The sequence below is a fragment of the Dipodomys ordii genome, unplaced genomic scaffold (genome assembly GCF_000151885.1).
Source record: "Dipodomys ordii isolate 6190 unplaced genomic scaffold, Dord_2.0 Scaffold164, whole genome shotgun sequence".
Classification (NCBI taxonomy): domain Eukaryota; kingdom Metazoa; phylum Chordata; class Mammalia; order Rodentia; family Heteromyidae; genus Dipodomys; species Dipodomys ordii.
This window is the reverse complement of record NW_012267380.1, coordinates 2,852,434-2,866,531: the sequence shown is the minus strand read 5'-3', so window position 1 is coordinate 2,866,531 and position 14,098 is coordinate 2,852,434. Positions and strand designations below refer to the sequence as shown.

At 52.9% G+C, this 14,098-nt stretch overlaps 1 protein-coding gene across 1 annotated transcript; it reads right to left on the bottom strand.

Annotated features, from left to right (window-relative positions):
* Window positions 1-1,213: 1,213 nt before the first annotated feature.
* Window positions 1,214-10,987, bottom strand: Asl (argininosuccinate lyase). The gene is made up of 17 exons (XM_013033231.1): window positions 10,940-10,987; window positions 10,327-10,379; window positions 7,148-7,342; window positions 6,728-6,811; window positions 6,484-6,540; window positions 6,265-6,362; window positions 5,671-5,748; window positions 5,501-5,578; window positions 4,966-5,018; window positions 4,699-4,761; window positions 4,405-4,519; window positions 4,167-4,251; window positions 4,026-4,085; window positions 3,639-3,722; window positions 1,714-1,794; window positions 1,482-1,588; window positions 1,214-1,401 (listed from the first exon to the last, which is right to left on the bottom strand). The coding sequence occupies exons 2-17, from the start codon at window positions 10,336-10,338 to the stop codon at window positions 1,230-1,232; spliced, it is 1,422 nt and encodes a 473-aa protein (XP_012888685.1). The 5' UTR covers window positions 10,339-10,379; window positions 10,940-10,987; the 3' UTR covers window positions 1,214-1,229.
* Window positions 10,988-14,098: the final 3,111 nt, after the last annotated feature.

Genomic DNA, 14,098 nt, shown 5'->3' with positions numbered 1-14,098 from the left:
TCATTTCTGAGACACAATTTTCAGCATGGTCTCAGGATCAGAATTTCTGCCCTAGTGCCCCCAGGAGGCACCTGGGGATTCAAGTTAAAATGAAGTGGTTTGCACCCTGGGAGGTGATAATGTTGCGGTCCTCCATTAGCTGAGCACAAGACCCTACAGGCCCAGGAGGCCCAACATCAAGAGCTCACCTGACAGCCAGGCTTGTAGAGGAGGCCCGGGCCCTGCCCCACAGCTCAGGGAGGTCTGGTTTGCAATGGATGTTTCTAGGAAGTTTCTTGTTGAGGACAGGAGGAACTACACTGTGAGCTTCGCTGTTCTGCAAGCCTGTGAGCTTGTATCTGGCATCTCTGTGAGCTCTTCAGAACACTTACCATGCAAAGGGCCTGGACTCTGGCCCACTGCAGAGTTGTGACCATCCCTCCCTTGTTGCTGCTGGGACTGGGCATTCAGGACATTACACCTGACTCTCATATCATGGGTAGATATAAAGCGAGATCAGCATGGCACTCTTTAGGTGGAGAAGCACTGTTTTTTTGTGTATGGGTCAGGGAGCTTGAACTCAGGGCCTGAGCACTGTCCCTGAGCTTCTTTATGCTCAAGGTCAATGCTCCACCACTTGAGCCACAGTGCCACTTCCAGCTTTTCCTGTTAACCAGTTTAACTGGTGATTAGTCTTATGGACTTTCCTGCCCCTGCTGGCTTCAAATCATGATCCTCGGATTTCAGCCTCCTGAGTAGCTAGGATTACAGGTGTGAGCCACAAGCACCGGGCTCTATGTCTTCTTATGTGACCTGAGCATGGCATCCCATGCTGGCTGAATAACTAATGCCACAACAAAATACACCATGCGTCTCTGGAGTGTACAGCCCTACTATGGGCCTTGCCCATAGGATACCCTGGGATACTAGTGCATGAGTGGTCAGGGGAAGGCTGCGTTAAGCACTGAGAGAATGCCAGGAAGGAAGGATGGCTAGTCACTGACTTGTCAACCAAGACTGCCTGCTTCCCCTAGGACTCCAAGGACACCCCAGGCAGGGAGTCCCTAGGATGCCCCATGGTACATGGGTGAGACTGGAGACGCAGGCTCTAATAGAAGCCCCCCCTTTCCAGCAGTGCCCACTTTCAACCTGTGGTGGCTCCACAGGTTGGCTTGCCAGACCCCTCCCAAGCTCACTAGTGGGGAGATGGGCTGGACCACGAAGAATGCACATCTCCTGTAGGGTCCATTTTATTTGGGAATGGGCTTGTGGGTTATGGAGGATTGCTGTGCTTGCAACAGCGCCCGCACCTGGCCGATCTGCCAGTCAACGCTGGAGCGTGCTGTGCCGCCCAGAGCACTGTACTGCTCCACACTGTGCCCGTAGTCCCATACAAGGCTCACGTCGCCTGAGAAGAGGGGACTGGGAATAGAGAAGAAGATGAGGCTAGCCCCAGACCCCACACCCTTCCAGGCTGGGCAGAGGGAAGGCAGCATCCGCACCTGATAGTCTGTAGGTCCTTCAGTGACAGCTGGTTGAGGGCCACTCCCTTGGTCTCTGCCATGAACACAGCTCTCCCGGAGGCCTCGTGAGCCTGGCGGAATGGCATCTGGGGAGCGAGGGGTGGGGGCTGACGTGGGCTTCCTCTGCTCAGTTCTGCCCTGGGAACCCCCATATGGCAGGGGGATGCCCCCACCTTGGCACCCCTCCACTGGGGGGAAGGCTCAAACTCACCCCTTTGCGCACCAGGTAGTAGGCAAGGTCCGTTGCCAGCATGTCAGGGCTAAGAGCCTGGGCCATGTTCTCACGATGAATCTGGGGATCCAACCCGCAAATCATGAGCTCTGGGGACCCTGAGCACTAAAGCTGCTGCCAAGTTCTGGGCCTGCTCCCCACCCCTAGCCTGTATGTCCCTTACGTGGGTGGATGGTCTCCTAACCACCAGCCTCCCTACTTGAAACTTCTCATAATTACTGCTACTGGTATTGTCTTTGTCTTCAATGTTTTTTTTTGCCAGTCCTGAAGCTTGAACTCAGGGCCTCAGCACTGTCCCTGAACTTCTTATGCTCAAGGCTAGCACTCTACCACTTGAGCCACAGTGCTACTTCTGGCTTTTTCTCTGTATGTGGTACTGAGGAATCAAACCCAGGGCTTCCTATATGCAAGGCAAGTACTCTAACACTAAGCCAAATTCCCAGCCTTCTCACAGACTTTCCTGCTCAAGCTGGCTTTGAACCGTGATCCTCAGATCTCAGTCCCCTGAGTACCTAGGATTGCAGGCAGGAGCCACTGGTGCCCAGCAATAGGCTTTTCTTGAATTCCAGAACCAAGCTCTGTTCTCTGCACTGTTATAGTCTCTTATTCTCTGTACCCCCAAGACCTAAGCATGAATCAGGCACTTTCAGCCTTCTCTCTGAGGAACGATGTGAAAAGCATGTCTGTGCAACTCTCCTGACAGCCCTTGGTGTGCTTTTGATCTTTTTTTTTTTTTTTCTGTCAGTCATGAGGCCTGAACTCTGGGCCTAGGCGCCGTCCCTCAGCTCTTCAGCTCAAGGTTAGCACTCTACCACTTGAGCCACAGTGTCACTTCTGGCTTTTGCTGCTTATGTGGTGCTGAGGAATCGAACCCAGGACCTCAGACATGCAAGGCAAGCACTCTCCCACTGAGCCACCTTCCCAGCCCAGAGCTTTTGATCTTGTAATGCTCACCAGGTGGTGCTGGTTTCAGGTTAATTTTTTCTGCTGGGTAATTAGAAATCCTTTCTGTTGCTATTGTTTTCATAAAGTTGGTGTTTATTTTCTGGTAAGAGCAACAACAACAAATTGGTAGCTGGGCACCAGTGGTTTGAGTCTAGCTGCAAGGCAGGCTGAGATCAGGAGGACAGAGGTTCAGGCCAGCCTGGTCAGAAAGTCTGTGAGATCTCTCATCTCAACAGAAAGGAGTGAGGCATGGTGGCTTACATCTGTCATGAAGCTATGACAGGAAGCCTCACCTAGGCAGACTGTGGTTCAAGTACTTGGACAGGAAATGAGACCCTATCTCAAAACACAGCAGCAAAGTCTGTGGCTCATGTCTGTAATCATAGCTACTCAGGAGGCTGAGATTTGGAAGATCAAGGTTCAAAGCCAACCCAGGCAGGAAAGCCCTCAAGATTTCACCTCCAAAATTCTGGAATGGAGTCATAGGCCAAGTGGTAGAATACCAGATGAGAGCAAAAAAGCTGGTGAGAAGGCAAGGCTCTGAGTTCAAACATCTGTACTGGTACAAACAAAACAGAACATTGCTGAGCCCCAGCCCTGCATATCTGATCACTGCCCTGGAGTGGGACTTGGGGTTGTGTATCTGTCAGGTTCTGAGGTGAGGCTGAAGCTGTGAGTCGGGGACCATACTTGGAGAATTTGTACTTTAGAGATATCTCCTGAACTACTTTGCAATAGATTGATGGACCTGGAGCTCTGAGTCTGCCCATCCACATCTACCATATTGACATCGATCCACATCTACCGTATTGATGTCCATCCACACATCTATTCTATTGCAGCAACTTTTGGCACCAAATGCTTTCCAGCCTCCCTGGCCTCCTCTCAGGACCTTCTCCCAGTAAACCCGTCCTGGATCTAGAGATCTGGGGAGGAGAGCTGGGTGAGGTGGATCTTACCTGCAGGGTAGAGATGACGCCAGTGGCCACCTGCAGGACTGCACTCATGGTGTCTGACACTTCAAACACAGCTTCTTTGTCCTCCTGTGAGGCACATGTCAGAGAGTGAGGCCCAGTAACCCTGTCTCTGTGGGGACCGCCCCATTGCCTCCCGGGACTCCCCACTGCCTCCTCATGTCTCTGTGGGGATGCCTCACTGCCTCCCAGGGTACATTAAGTGCCTCATACACCCACATCAAGGAATAGTAGCAAGCCCCTAGGGAGACCAGGGTTTGATACAAAGATAGGAGAATGGCTGAGTCCCTGCCAAGGTGAGCTAGACTCCTAAGCACTGACTGCTGTTTGGCAGGGAGACAGGAGGTCCTTCCCTGCCCCGCAGACTTCTACCTGTAGGTCCTTGTTGTAGGTACTAGGTAGTCCCTTGAGGGTCATCAGGAGCCCAGCACACTGCAGGAAGAATGAGGCTCAGGAGCTGGGACCCAAGAGCTGTTCTAGTCCCTTCAGGGCCTGCTGGGTCAGCCCACTTACCCGCCCAAACACTCGCCCCGCCTTGCTCCTGATCAGCTCTAGGCTGTCTGGGTTTTTCTTCTGGGGCATCAGGCTGCTTCCTGTGCTGGGGACAGAGAGGCTGGGAATGAAGGCTTGCCGGCCCTCAGCTGGTCCGCTGGAAGGGCAGGTTCGGGTCTGGGCAAAGGTGGAGTGGGGAGGAAAAGAGTCACACAACAGGTGCAATGGTGAGCAGGCCATGTGGCAGCCCGGGACTTACCTGTAGGCATCTGAAAGCTGCACAAAGCTGAATTCCTTAGTGCCGTAGAGGATGAGGTCCTCTGCCACCCTGCTGAGGTGCGTCATGCACAGGGAGGCCCAGAACAGGAACTCAGCTTGGAAGAAAGGAGAGAGACACAAAGCTCTGGGGCCATCAGGTCTTCACTGGTTCCACAACCAGCCTGGAGAAACTGACGGTAGACCCTGTGGTGGCAGGAGGAGGCTGGAGAGAAGCTGGGGCCAGGGACAAAGCAGAGGCCATCTTGGAGACAGTGAGCTGGCTTCCAAAACTCACCCACAAAGTCTCGCTCACTGGTGGCGTCCATGCTGTTGAGCGTGATGGCCCCAAAGTTTAGTTCTGGAAGTGAGGAGAGAAGAGGTCTGGCTTGGAGGGCAAGGAATCTCTGCACAGGTCCCAAGAGGGCAGCATAAGCCCCCAGTTTCCCTGGCCATGGACAAGGCTGGGATCACAGCTAGTGAACCAGCGAGCCACCCCTTCTTGTGCTATGTGAGTCTGTGGGACCTGGAAGTCCTCCTTAGGGAGGATGGAAGGTTACCTCACCTGCTCGGAGCAGCTCCCGGTCCACACCCAGGGGGTTGCCAGCAATGGCCCCACTGTCAAGACAGAAGACTCATGGTGACCAGACGTCTTGGCAGGCAGGCTTGGCATACTTCACATGCATACCCTGAACCCAGCCTTACTTGCCAGGGCTATGGTCCTCTCCCTGACCCCACCATCTTGGGCACCAGAACCTTCCACATGTAGAGAACAGGTTGGCTGTGGGCCCTGGCTGGGCTCTCTGGGAGCCTCCTTGGAGAGCCTTTGTTTTCTGAAATAGTACTGGGGACTGAGCGCAGGGCCTCGTGCTTTTGCTCAGCTTTTTCCACTCAGGTCTGCTGCTTTACTACTTGAGCCATGTCTCCAGTGAGCTTTTGTTCTGCTCAGACACATTCATTAGCTTGGCTAATGAGACCTAGAGGCCCATACAGCGTGTCCTGGCTAATCACCAGCTTTCCTTCTTTCAGCATCTCCCTTGCTCTCCACTCAAGGCCATGTGCACCGTGAGAGTGCACCCCCACCTTGAGGCCCTGCTTACCTTCCCAGGGGCAGGACGTTGATCCTCTTCTGCACCTCCAGCAGCCGCTCAGCGTCTCGGGTGAGTGCCACAGCATGGCTGGGAAAAGCCAGGGCTGGAGGTGAGGGCTGCCCAGGGCCTGGCCTCCTGCTGCCGTGGCCCCTGCGCTGCCCTGAACTACACCTGCTCACCTCAGGATCCAATGGCTCCAGCGGATGGGCTGAGCCCTCTGCAGGTGTGTGTAGCCGGGAAAGAGGATGTCACGCTCTCTATAGGGCAAGAAGGAATAGGACACATGGGGGCTGGGTCCAGCTGGGCCTCAAGTAGAGGCTTAGGTGAGTCCTAACTATGTTTGCCTGGGCCTTCCCAGGGAACAACAAGGCAGTGCTGTCAGACTGCTTGCACAAGGGACTGAGTGCTCTCCTGTGGACAAACAGGAAGAGGCCAGCAGTGGGACAGTGAGGTCCGGGGATGGACTGTAGAGAGAGGAGGTTTTCCTTAGCCTGGGCAGAGCCTGTTGGTAGCTGTAAGTGGGACCCAAACAGAGGAGGACGCTTGTGTGGGCACCACCTGGTAGTAAGGCTATATTTGTGAATAAGGCTGTATTTATGGAGCTCCTAAGGACCCCAAGATAGAATAAAGTGTGGTGCTCATGCCTGTAGCCCTAGCTGCTTGGGAGATTGAAAGTAGGATTGTAGTTTGAGGCCAGCCCATGCAGAAAAGTTCAAGACTCACAAGTCCTAGCAGCTCAGCCCTCCCTGCCACCTGCCCATCTCAGGACTCACGCCTCTGCACGATCCACCATGGTTCTGATGAGTGCCCAGAGGAGAGCAGAGAGCTTGGAGCAGGTCTGCCTCATCCACAGCCTGAGGTCCGTGACCACCTGTGGAGAAAAGGCACGGCACTCAGGGAGGCAGAGTTGCTTTCCTGGGCTCTGGGGGCCCTGCGCCATCCGGCTCCATGACTGGAAGCCACTTGGTGGGGCTCAGAGGGGCTGGTGGCACCTGGTCATTCCGGCTTCGTCCTGTATGCAACTTCCCAGCGGTTTCTCCAATGAGCTCCTGGGAGTGAAGGGAGGCAAAGGCTTAGGGAGTGGCTGGAGCTCACAGCACAGAGCATCGTCCCAGGCTGGCTGCCCTCCCTCACTGCTTAATCCCTGGTCCTGCCAAGGTCTCTTGTTTCTGCTCTGCCCACTCTCTGACAATGAGGAAGGGAACCAAGGTGGCTGGGGGCAGAAGGGCACCCTACCTTTAGGCGCCGCTCATTGGCCGTGTGGATGTCCTCATCATTGGGGTTCAGTCTGAAGATGCCCTGGGCCCACTCTTCAGCCACCTATAGCAAGGAGCAACAAACCCAGGGGGCCAAGTGGACAGGAATTATTAAACTGAGAGGACCCTGCTTGCTTCCTCCTCTCTTCTAGATGGTCAGTGGTCCTTGTGCAGAGCTGAATCCTGTCCCCCAGTCCCTTGCCCACCTGATGGGGAAAGATGATACCACATCACATGGTAAGACCACCCGTGGCTGTATGTAATGACTACAGAGATCCTCTTGGACTGTGTAATTACCATACAGTGAGATGCCAGCTCAGGGTCCTGTGCACAGGGATTGGGTGGGAGCCTGGCGCCACAGGAAGGAGCTCTAAGGAGGGACTCTGGTCTTGGAAAATACCTTGTCCAGGCCACTCAGGATCTGGTCCATCTCTGCCTTGGTGAGGAGCCCGGCCTTCTCCAGGCCCCTGCTATAGGCCTTGCTGCCTTGCACATCCACCTCCCACAGGTGCCGGTCATAGGTGATGGACGAGTTGAATTTCTCCATGATGGGGTCCACTGTACCCACAAACCGGCCGCCCCACAGCTTCCCGCTCTGCAGAGAGAACAGGTACCATCAGTCACCTCCACACCCTACAGAACAGAGCCTCTCAAAAAGGGCACCAGGAAGCAGTGGATGGGGTCATGGGCAGGGTTCTGGGCAGCATTCTTTCCCACTGCAGAGCATGACCCCGGGGAGATGCTGGCATGCCCGGGACTATAACAGAAATCTGTGGACCTTTCTTGTCACTGACCAAAGGGAGAAGTGATCCTGGAACCTGAGAGCTTTTTTTGTTTGTTTGTTTGTTTTGAAGCACCTGAGTTTGAACTCAGAGCCTCATGCTTGCTAAGCAAACTCTCTGCCATTTGAGCCATACTTCCAGTCCTTTTTAATTTGTTCTCAGATAGGACTCCCACTTTTTGCTATGGCTAGACTTGGATCACAATCCTTCTCCCTTTGTCACATGAAGAGCCAGGATTATAAGCTTGCACTAGTACAATTGTCTTATTGTTGAGAACCAAGCTTCTTTTTCTTGGCTGGGCTGGCTTCAAACCGTCATCTTACTATGTCCTCCTGAATAGCTGGCATCACAACCAGGGGTTTAAGAAAACCCCGTGTCCAGGCTGGGAAGGTGGCTCAGTGGTAGAGTGCTTGCCTTGCATGCCTGAAGCCCTGGGTTCAATTCCTCAGCACCACATAAGCAAAAAGAAAAAAGCTGGAAATGGCACTGTGGCTCAATTGATAGAGTGCTAGCCTTGAACTGAAGAGCTGAGGGACAGCGCACAGGCCAAGTTCAGGCCCCATGACTGGACCCAAAAAAAAAAAAACAAGAAAAACCTGTGTCCAATGAGAATAATACCTATAAATGTATTAGCTAGCATCTATTCCTTTCTCACTGTGTGCTAGGCACTGGCAGCAACCCTCTGAGGTAGGTGCCAATACCATCCTGCTACCGAGTCAGGGGACCCAAGGCACAAAGAGTTATGCAGCTTAGCCTCATAGCTCCCAGCCAAAAGTCCTCTGGTGCAGAGTAATCTCCATGTGACCAGGGGTGGGGCAATGGGTTGAGCTGGAGCAAATGATTGACAGCCAGATCAGAACCTATTTTCTATTATACCCTCTCTGCCTGCCTTTGGTGTCCTGACCATCCACCATGGGGATAAAGAGGCAGGTGAGGGTCGCCTTCAGGTAGCTGTATCTCTCCCCACAGCTTGGTGGGGAGGCTAACATGTCACCTCCCACCACTCTGCCTCTGGAAAGCACTCACCCCAGTAATCACTGCCCTTCTAGGAAGTCACCCCCAGGAGCAGAGGACAGAGGGACAGGACAGAGGCAAGGGCAGAGGAAAGGGGCAGAACCAAGGACAGAGACAGCTGTGTTTTGAAAGAGGGCATAGGCCAGGGTATAGGGCAGAAGGGGGAGGGGTACAGCATGTGTAGAGCAGGCTGAAGGCATGGAGTGCCAAGGGCCAGGATAGTAAGCCAGGGGAGGAAAGCATGGCTTCCTTTATGTAGAGGGAGTTCTAGAAAGGCCACATGGTATGCATGTCCTCCACTGCCCTACAACGCCCTGAATGTCTGTGAACACCTGAGCCTTGGGCCATCATAGATACAAACACAGTGATGTCTGGCATTATATAGCATATCATATGACTTCTCCAAACAGCAGTCTGTCTCTGTCTTTGTGTAAAGCAGGAATGAAAATGTCATCTGACAGGCCTGATATAGTACTCAGTGAGATGGTGTTTGCAAAGTGAACGCATAGTACTTTCACATGGTGTGAGGGCTTGGAAGATGCAGTAATGAAGGGAGAAGCTAAGGTGGGCTTTACTTCCTTCTGAACCCTACAGGGACTCCAAAGATCTCTACCATGCTCAAGCACCAGCCTGAGATGACCTCTGACCCCTCCTCAGTGCTCATCAGCTCTGGCTGCCAAAGGACTCCAACCAGCAGAGGTAGCCTCCACCCCTCTCTGTGTAGTGGTGGGATGCCTCAACCCCTCAGCTCCCTCACCCAGATTCATCTCTACAGAGCACCAGGTGGAGCTGTGGGCTTGATACCAGCTTGGGGACCAACTCCAGCTAGTCAGAATTGGAAGCCAGCCTGGAGGGGGTGCCCAGGAAAGAGCTAGGCACTGTCTCTCTTAGTAAGCTGTTGGACCTGGCTTGTTAGTAATAACTGATAAACAAGCACTGCTGCAACCAGACCACTGTGCTTCCTCCATACTCTAGGACCAAGCTCCCTCTGACCCCTCCCTCCAGTATCTAAAAGGCACCTCCAACAGGGCACTGAAGAAGGGAAAAAGCCTACTTGGGGAGAGTGAACGCATCTCTCAGACAAGAGGTGTCTGATCCAGAATGGCTTCAGGACAGGGAGGCAAACCCCACTGATTAACAGAACAGTTAGTTTAGCAGGTACAATTTAGCTGGCTGGCTGTGGCTTGGCTTGTAGGATTCAGCATATGAAATATGCCCTCCTGTGAGCTGGGTGCTGCGACCCCTTCCTTGATTTACAAATGAGCAAAAGATGTCCAAAGAGCTGTTTGGCTCCAAAGTCCAGGCTGGGCTCAAAGCTCTTCATCATGAAAAAGCGTTCTTAATTCATTTATTCTGCTGAACGGAAGGAGAGCAAGTGCCTGGAGAGCTAATAGGGGCCAGAAAGGCCTGGAACGCGGAAACCACTCACAGCAAGGCCCCTGGTTCACCTCGCCAGCACCAAGCAAAGGGCGGTGAGCTCACGACCTAGGGCCTTGCAGATAGAGGCAGGCAGTGCCCCTTGCTAACGAGATCCACGGAGGCTCGCGGAGGCCCGGCGCCTGGTACTCCTGTCACTTTTTCTGCGTGGGGGCAATTGTTGGAGGGTCTGGAGGAGGGGGCGGCATCTTTCCCCGCCGCGCCCTGTCGGGTCCCGCGGGTCAGCCCCGCCGTGGCGGGTGCGTTTTCAGCCCCGGCCTCCCAGGGGCGCCGGCAGCGCGGGCGCACGTGAGCCCCGGCCGCCGGGGCCGGCAGGACAGGACAGAGCCCCGGCGCTCCCACTCACCTCCGAGGCCATGTCGGGCGGTTCTTTTCGTCCGGAGCCTCAGTCTGCCGGGTCTGGAGGACAAAGCCCGAATGAGGACCTCGGCCCGCGCGATCCCGGGGCTCGAGGGGCAGCTCGGAGCTCCGAGCCCCACCGAGCGCCGCCACGGGCCCGGTCCCCGGCGCTCCTCCAGGTTCTCCCAGTCCTGTCCCCGTCCCTCCTCCCGGTCCTCTCGGCCTTGCCCTTGTTCCTCCTCCCCGTCCTTCCGGTCCTGTTCCCGTCCCTCCCCCGGTCCTGTTCTCGTCCCCCCACCCGGTCCTGTCCCTGCCCCTCCTCTCGGTCCTCCCCGCCGTGTCCCTGTTCCTCCTCCCGGTCCTCTCGGTCCCGCCCGGCTCCGTTCCCGGCGCTCCTCCTGGTCCCCCGGTCCTGTCCCAGTCCTGTCCAGCCCGTGCACGTCCTGCCTCCCGATAATCTCGGTCCTCCCGGCCCCGTCCCCGTTCCTCCGGTCCCGCCAGGATCTGTCCCGGGCGCTCCTGAGGGTCTCGCCCAGCCCGTGCACGTCCAGCCTCCCAGTTATCCCGCCGCGTCCCTGGCTCTCCACCCGGTCCGGCCCGCGCGGACACCTCGCACTCACCAGGCTCACGGTGCACGCAGTTTCCAGCCCGGAGCGCGCCGGGCTTTTCTGGCCGGAGTGACGTCACTGCCACGTGGTTCTAGATCCGCCTCCTTGTGGCACCTGAACCAATCCAAGCGGCACAGGAAAGTGGGTGTTTCCCCAGACCTCCAACCCCGGCCTGTGGGCGGGGTCGCCTCTGGCCGAGCCCCAGGCCCACCAGGCTGAGGTGCTAAGTCAGCTCTGGTGGCACCGAAGACCTAGGCCATGGGTGAAGTCACACGATCCATAAGGTGCAATAAATGGTACGTCCGCTCTTTTGTTCATTCAACAAATTCATTCCAGGCACCTGTGTAGCTTACAGAAACATCTAGGAAAAAGACATGAGTGTGAGAAATGTCACCGGCGTGGTGGTGCGTACCCAGGAGGCTCAGGCGTGAGGATCTCAGCCTGGGGTACATAGCAAACCCACGTCTCATACACACATGCACACTCACACGAAGATGGGCGTAGACTGGGGTTTGAATGTAAGGTGAAGGACCTTGGAGGAGTTGAGTTCAAATTCCAGCCCAAGTCCACCTCCCCACAGCTTTCCCCTTCCTCCTGAGCTGGGGGAGGGACTAAAGATGGAGGGTGGGGAGGGAGAGGGAAAGGGCCAGAGGATCTAAATATCAAGCAATTATTTGTTGAACTTATAGTCACAAAACGCCAGCTGATTTGAGGGTGAAAAGTTAAATTTGGCAACAATGTTGGGGGGGTGGAGTCTAGCTGAACTTCAGCATCAGGTTGACTCCAGGCTGATTCTGGTATCTGAATCCCAGTTCTCATGGGATCCTGGGAACAGGAACGGCTAACAGTCTTTCCTGGGATTTAGGAACACTGTAGTAAAGGTGATTGCTTCCCAGTCTTCTCCATCGGTTGCTATGAGCTCACCCACATTGGCTATGTGACCTGACTCCATTCCTCTCCTATCTTCCAAAGAAGCCTCAGAACTGGGCTTCAGTAGGCCACTTGAGCAGATGTAAGCTGTGGGGGTCCTGAAGAACGAGAAGTAAGTCTCTGGAGTCTTTAGCTGGTGTCTGAGGTGTGACACCCTTCTTAAGAAACTGAATGAGAATGAGGTTAGCAGTCTGCAAACAGGAGTGCACATTGTGGAATAAAGCAATGACAACAACAAAGAAAAACCCTCTTGTTTCATTTCCTGGAGTTCATTTCCATAAATATCATTTTATATGATCAAAGCAATTATCTAATTTTATGTCAATCTCATGCTGTTTTGAATAGTCATTTATGATAATTCTTGTGTTATCTTTTCAACTTCTTTTTCAGTGTTGTTTTAGCATTATTTGTATTTACATGTGAATATTGGAGTCAGCTGTCAGATACTATGAAAATAAATCTGCTAGGAATTTTTTTGTCAGTCATGGGCCTGAACTCTAGGCCTTGGCGCTGTCCCTCAGCTCTTCAGCTCAAGGCTAGTGCTCTACCACTTGAGTCACAGGGATACTTCCAGCTTTTTTTCTGCTTATGTGGTGCTGAGGAATCAAACCCAGGGCTTCATGTATGCAAGGCAAGCACTCTACCACTGAGCCACCTTCCCAGCCCCTCTGCAAGGATTTAACTAGGTTTGCATTACATTTATAGCTCAAGAGAGAACTGACATTTTAAGACTATTGAAGCAGGGCATAGTTGGCATGTACCTTAACTTAAGGCAGGAGGGCTCTGCATGAAAGCTACGTTGTGATACTCTTTTATTGAGATCTTCAATTTCTCTAAGCAATTTTTTTTGGAATTAAAAGTACAGATTGTTCACATCTCTATGTTTCCAAGGGTTGCTTTAATAAACTTCTGCAAACAGATTTATGTTGATGTGGCTTAAGGCAACAGAAATGTATTGTCATAGTTAACAAATGGTAAAATCAAGGTGTCCTTACTCTTTCTGAAGGCTATAGGAAAGCATGGCTTCCTGCCTCTCCCAAAGCTCCTAGTATAACTAGCTGTCTTTGCCATCCTTGGTCATGTTGCTGTACCCCAGGCCTGTTTCCTTCACTTGGCTTCCTTCCCTGTTTCCTTTGTCTCTATATCCAAATCTCCCTCTCATTTCTCTTAAACACACCTATGGGCAAGCCTGTGTGCATGCCTTAATCCCAGCACTGGAAGGTGAGGTGGGTGAATCTGCAGCAAGGTATCATCATATATGAATAAATCCATAAACAAAAGAATAATTGCTAATATTTCTGGAGTTCTAACCATATTGTCTCTGTGTTTAACTTCTTATATTAATTATCTCCTTAACTTAAAACACATAACCATTTCTCCATGTCACCACTAATAATCACTCTACTGAAAATCATTCTACTGATGAGAAATGACCTGGAGCAACTAAATCATCTGCCCAAAGATCCCTGGGCAGGAAGTGGCTGAGCTGAAATCCAAGCCCAGAAGTTAGCCAGAGCTACGTGTGGGGGAAATGCTCCTGGAGTGAACCAGGAGTTGGTTTGTCCAAAGTTAATTCCCTAACGGATCAAATTAATGAACAGCTGGCTAAAAGAATCATTTCTGAATCTCATGTGACCACTGCCTTTCTGGTCTTTGTGAAAACACAGGGCCTTGGCCAAAGGGAGTGGGGCTTAGCTCAGCAGAACACTCCAAAGCCCTGGCTTGCACCCCCCCCCCAAATTAGTTTAAAACGTATGATTGCTTATTTCTGGATTTTTTTTGTTTTTGGTACCAGTCCTAGGGCTTAAACTCAGGGCCTGGGCACTATCCCTAGCTTTTTTGCTTAAAGCTAGTGCTATACCACTGGAGTCATAGCTCTACTTTTGGCTTTTTTTTTTTTTGGTGGTTAATTGAAGATGAGAGGCTCATGGACTTTCCTGCCTGGGCTGGCTTCAAACTGCAGTTCTCAGATCTCAGTCTCCTGAGTAGTTAGGATGACAGGTGTGAGCCACCAGTGCCCAGTGATTTTTTTTAACAACCAGCTGGTTTCCTTCTGTGGACAACTATGAGATTCTGCATTTGATTCTCAAGGTTGTTCATCTGGCAGGGTCTGGGCTCTCAGCATCACCAAGAACAGCATAGTTCAAGTTCACCATGTGCCTCCCTGTTTTCTTTACCAGGTCCTTGTGTTCTTCCCCTCCACAGGCAAAATCTAACCATGCTTCAAGTTCAGCCCAGACA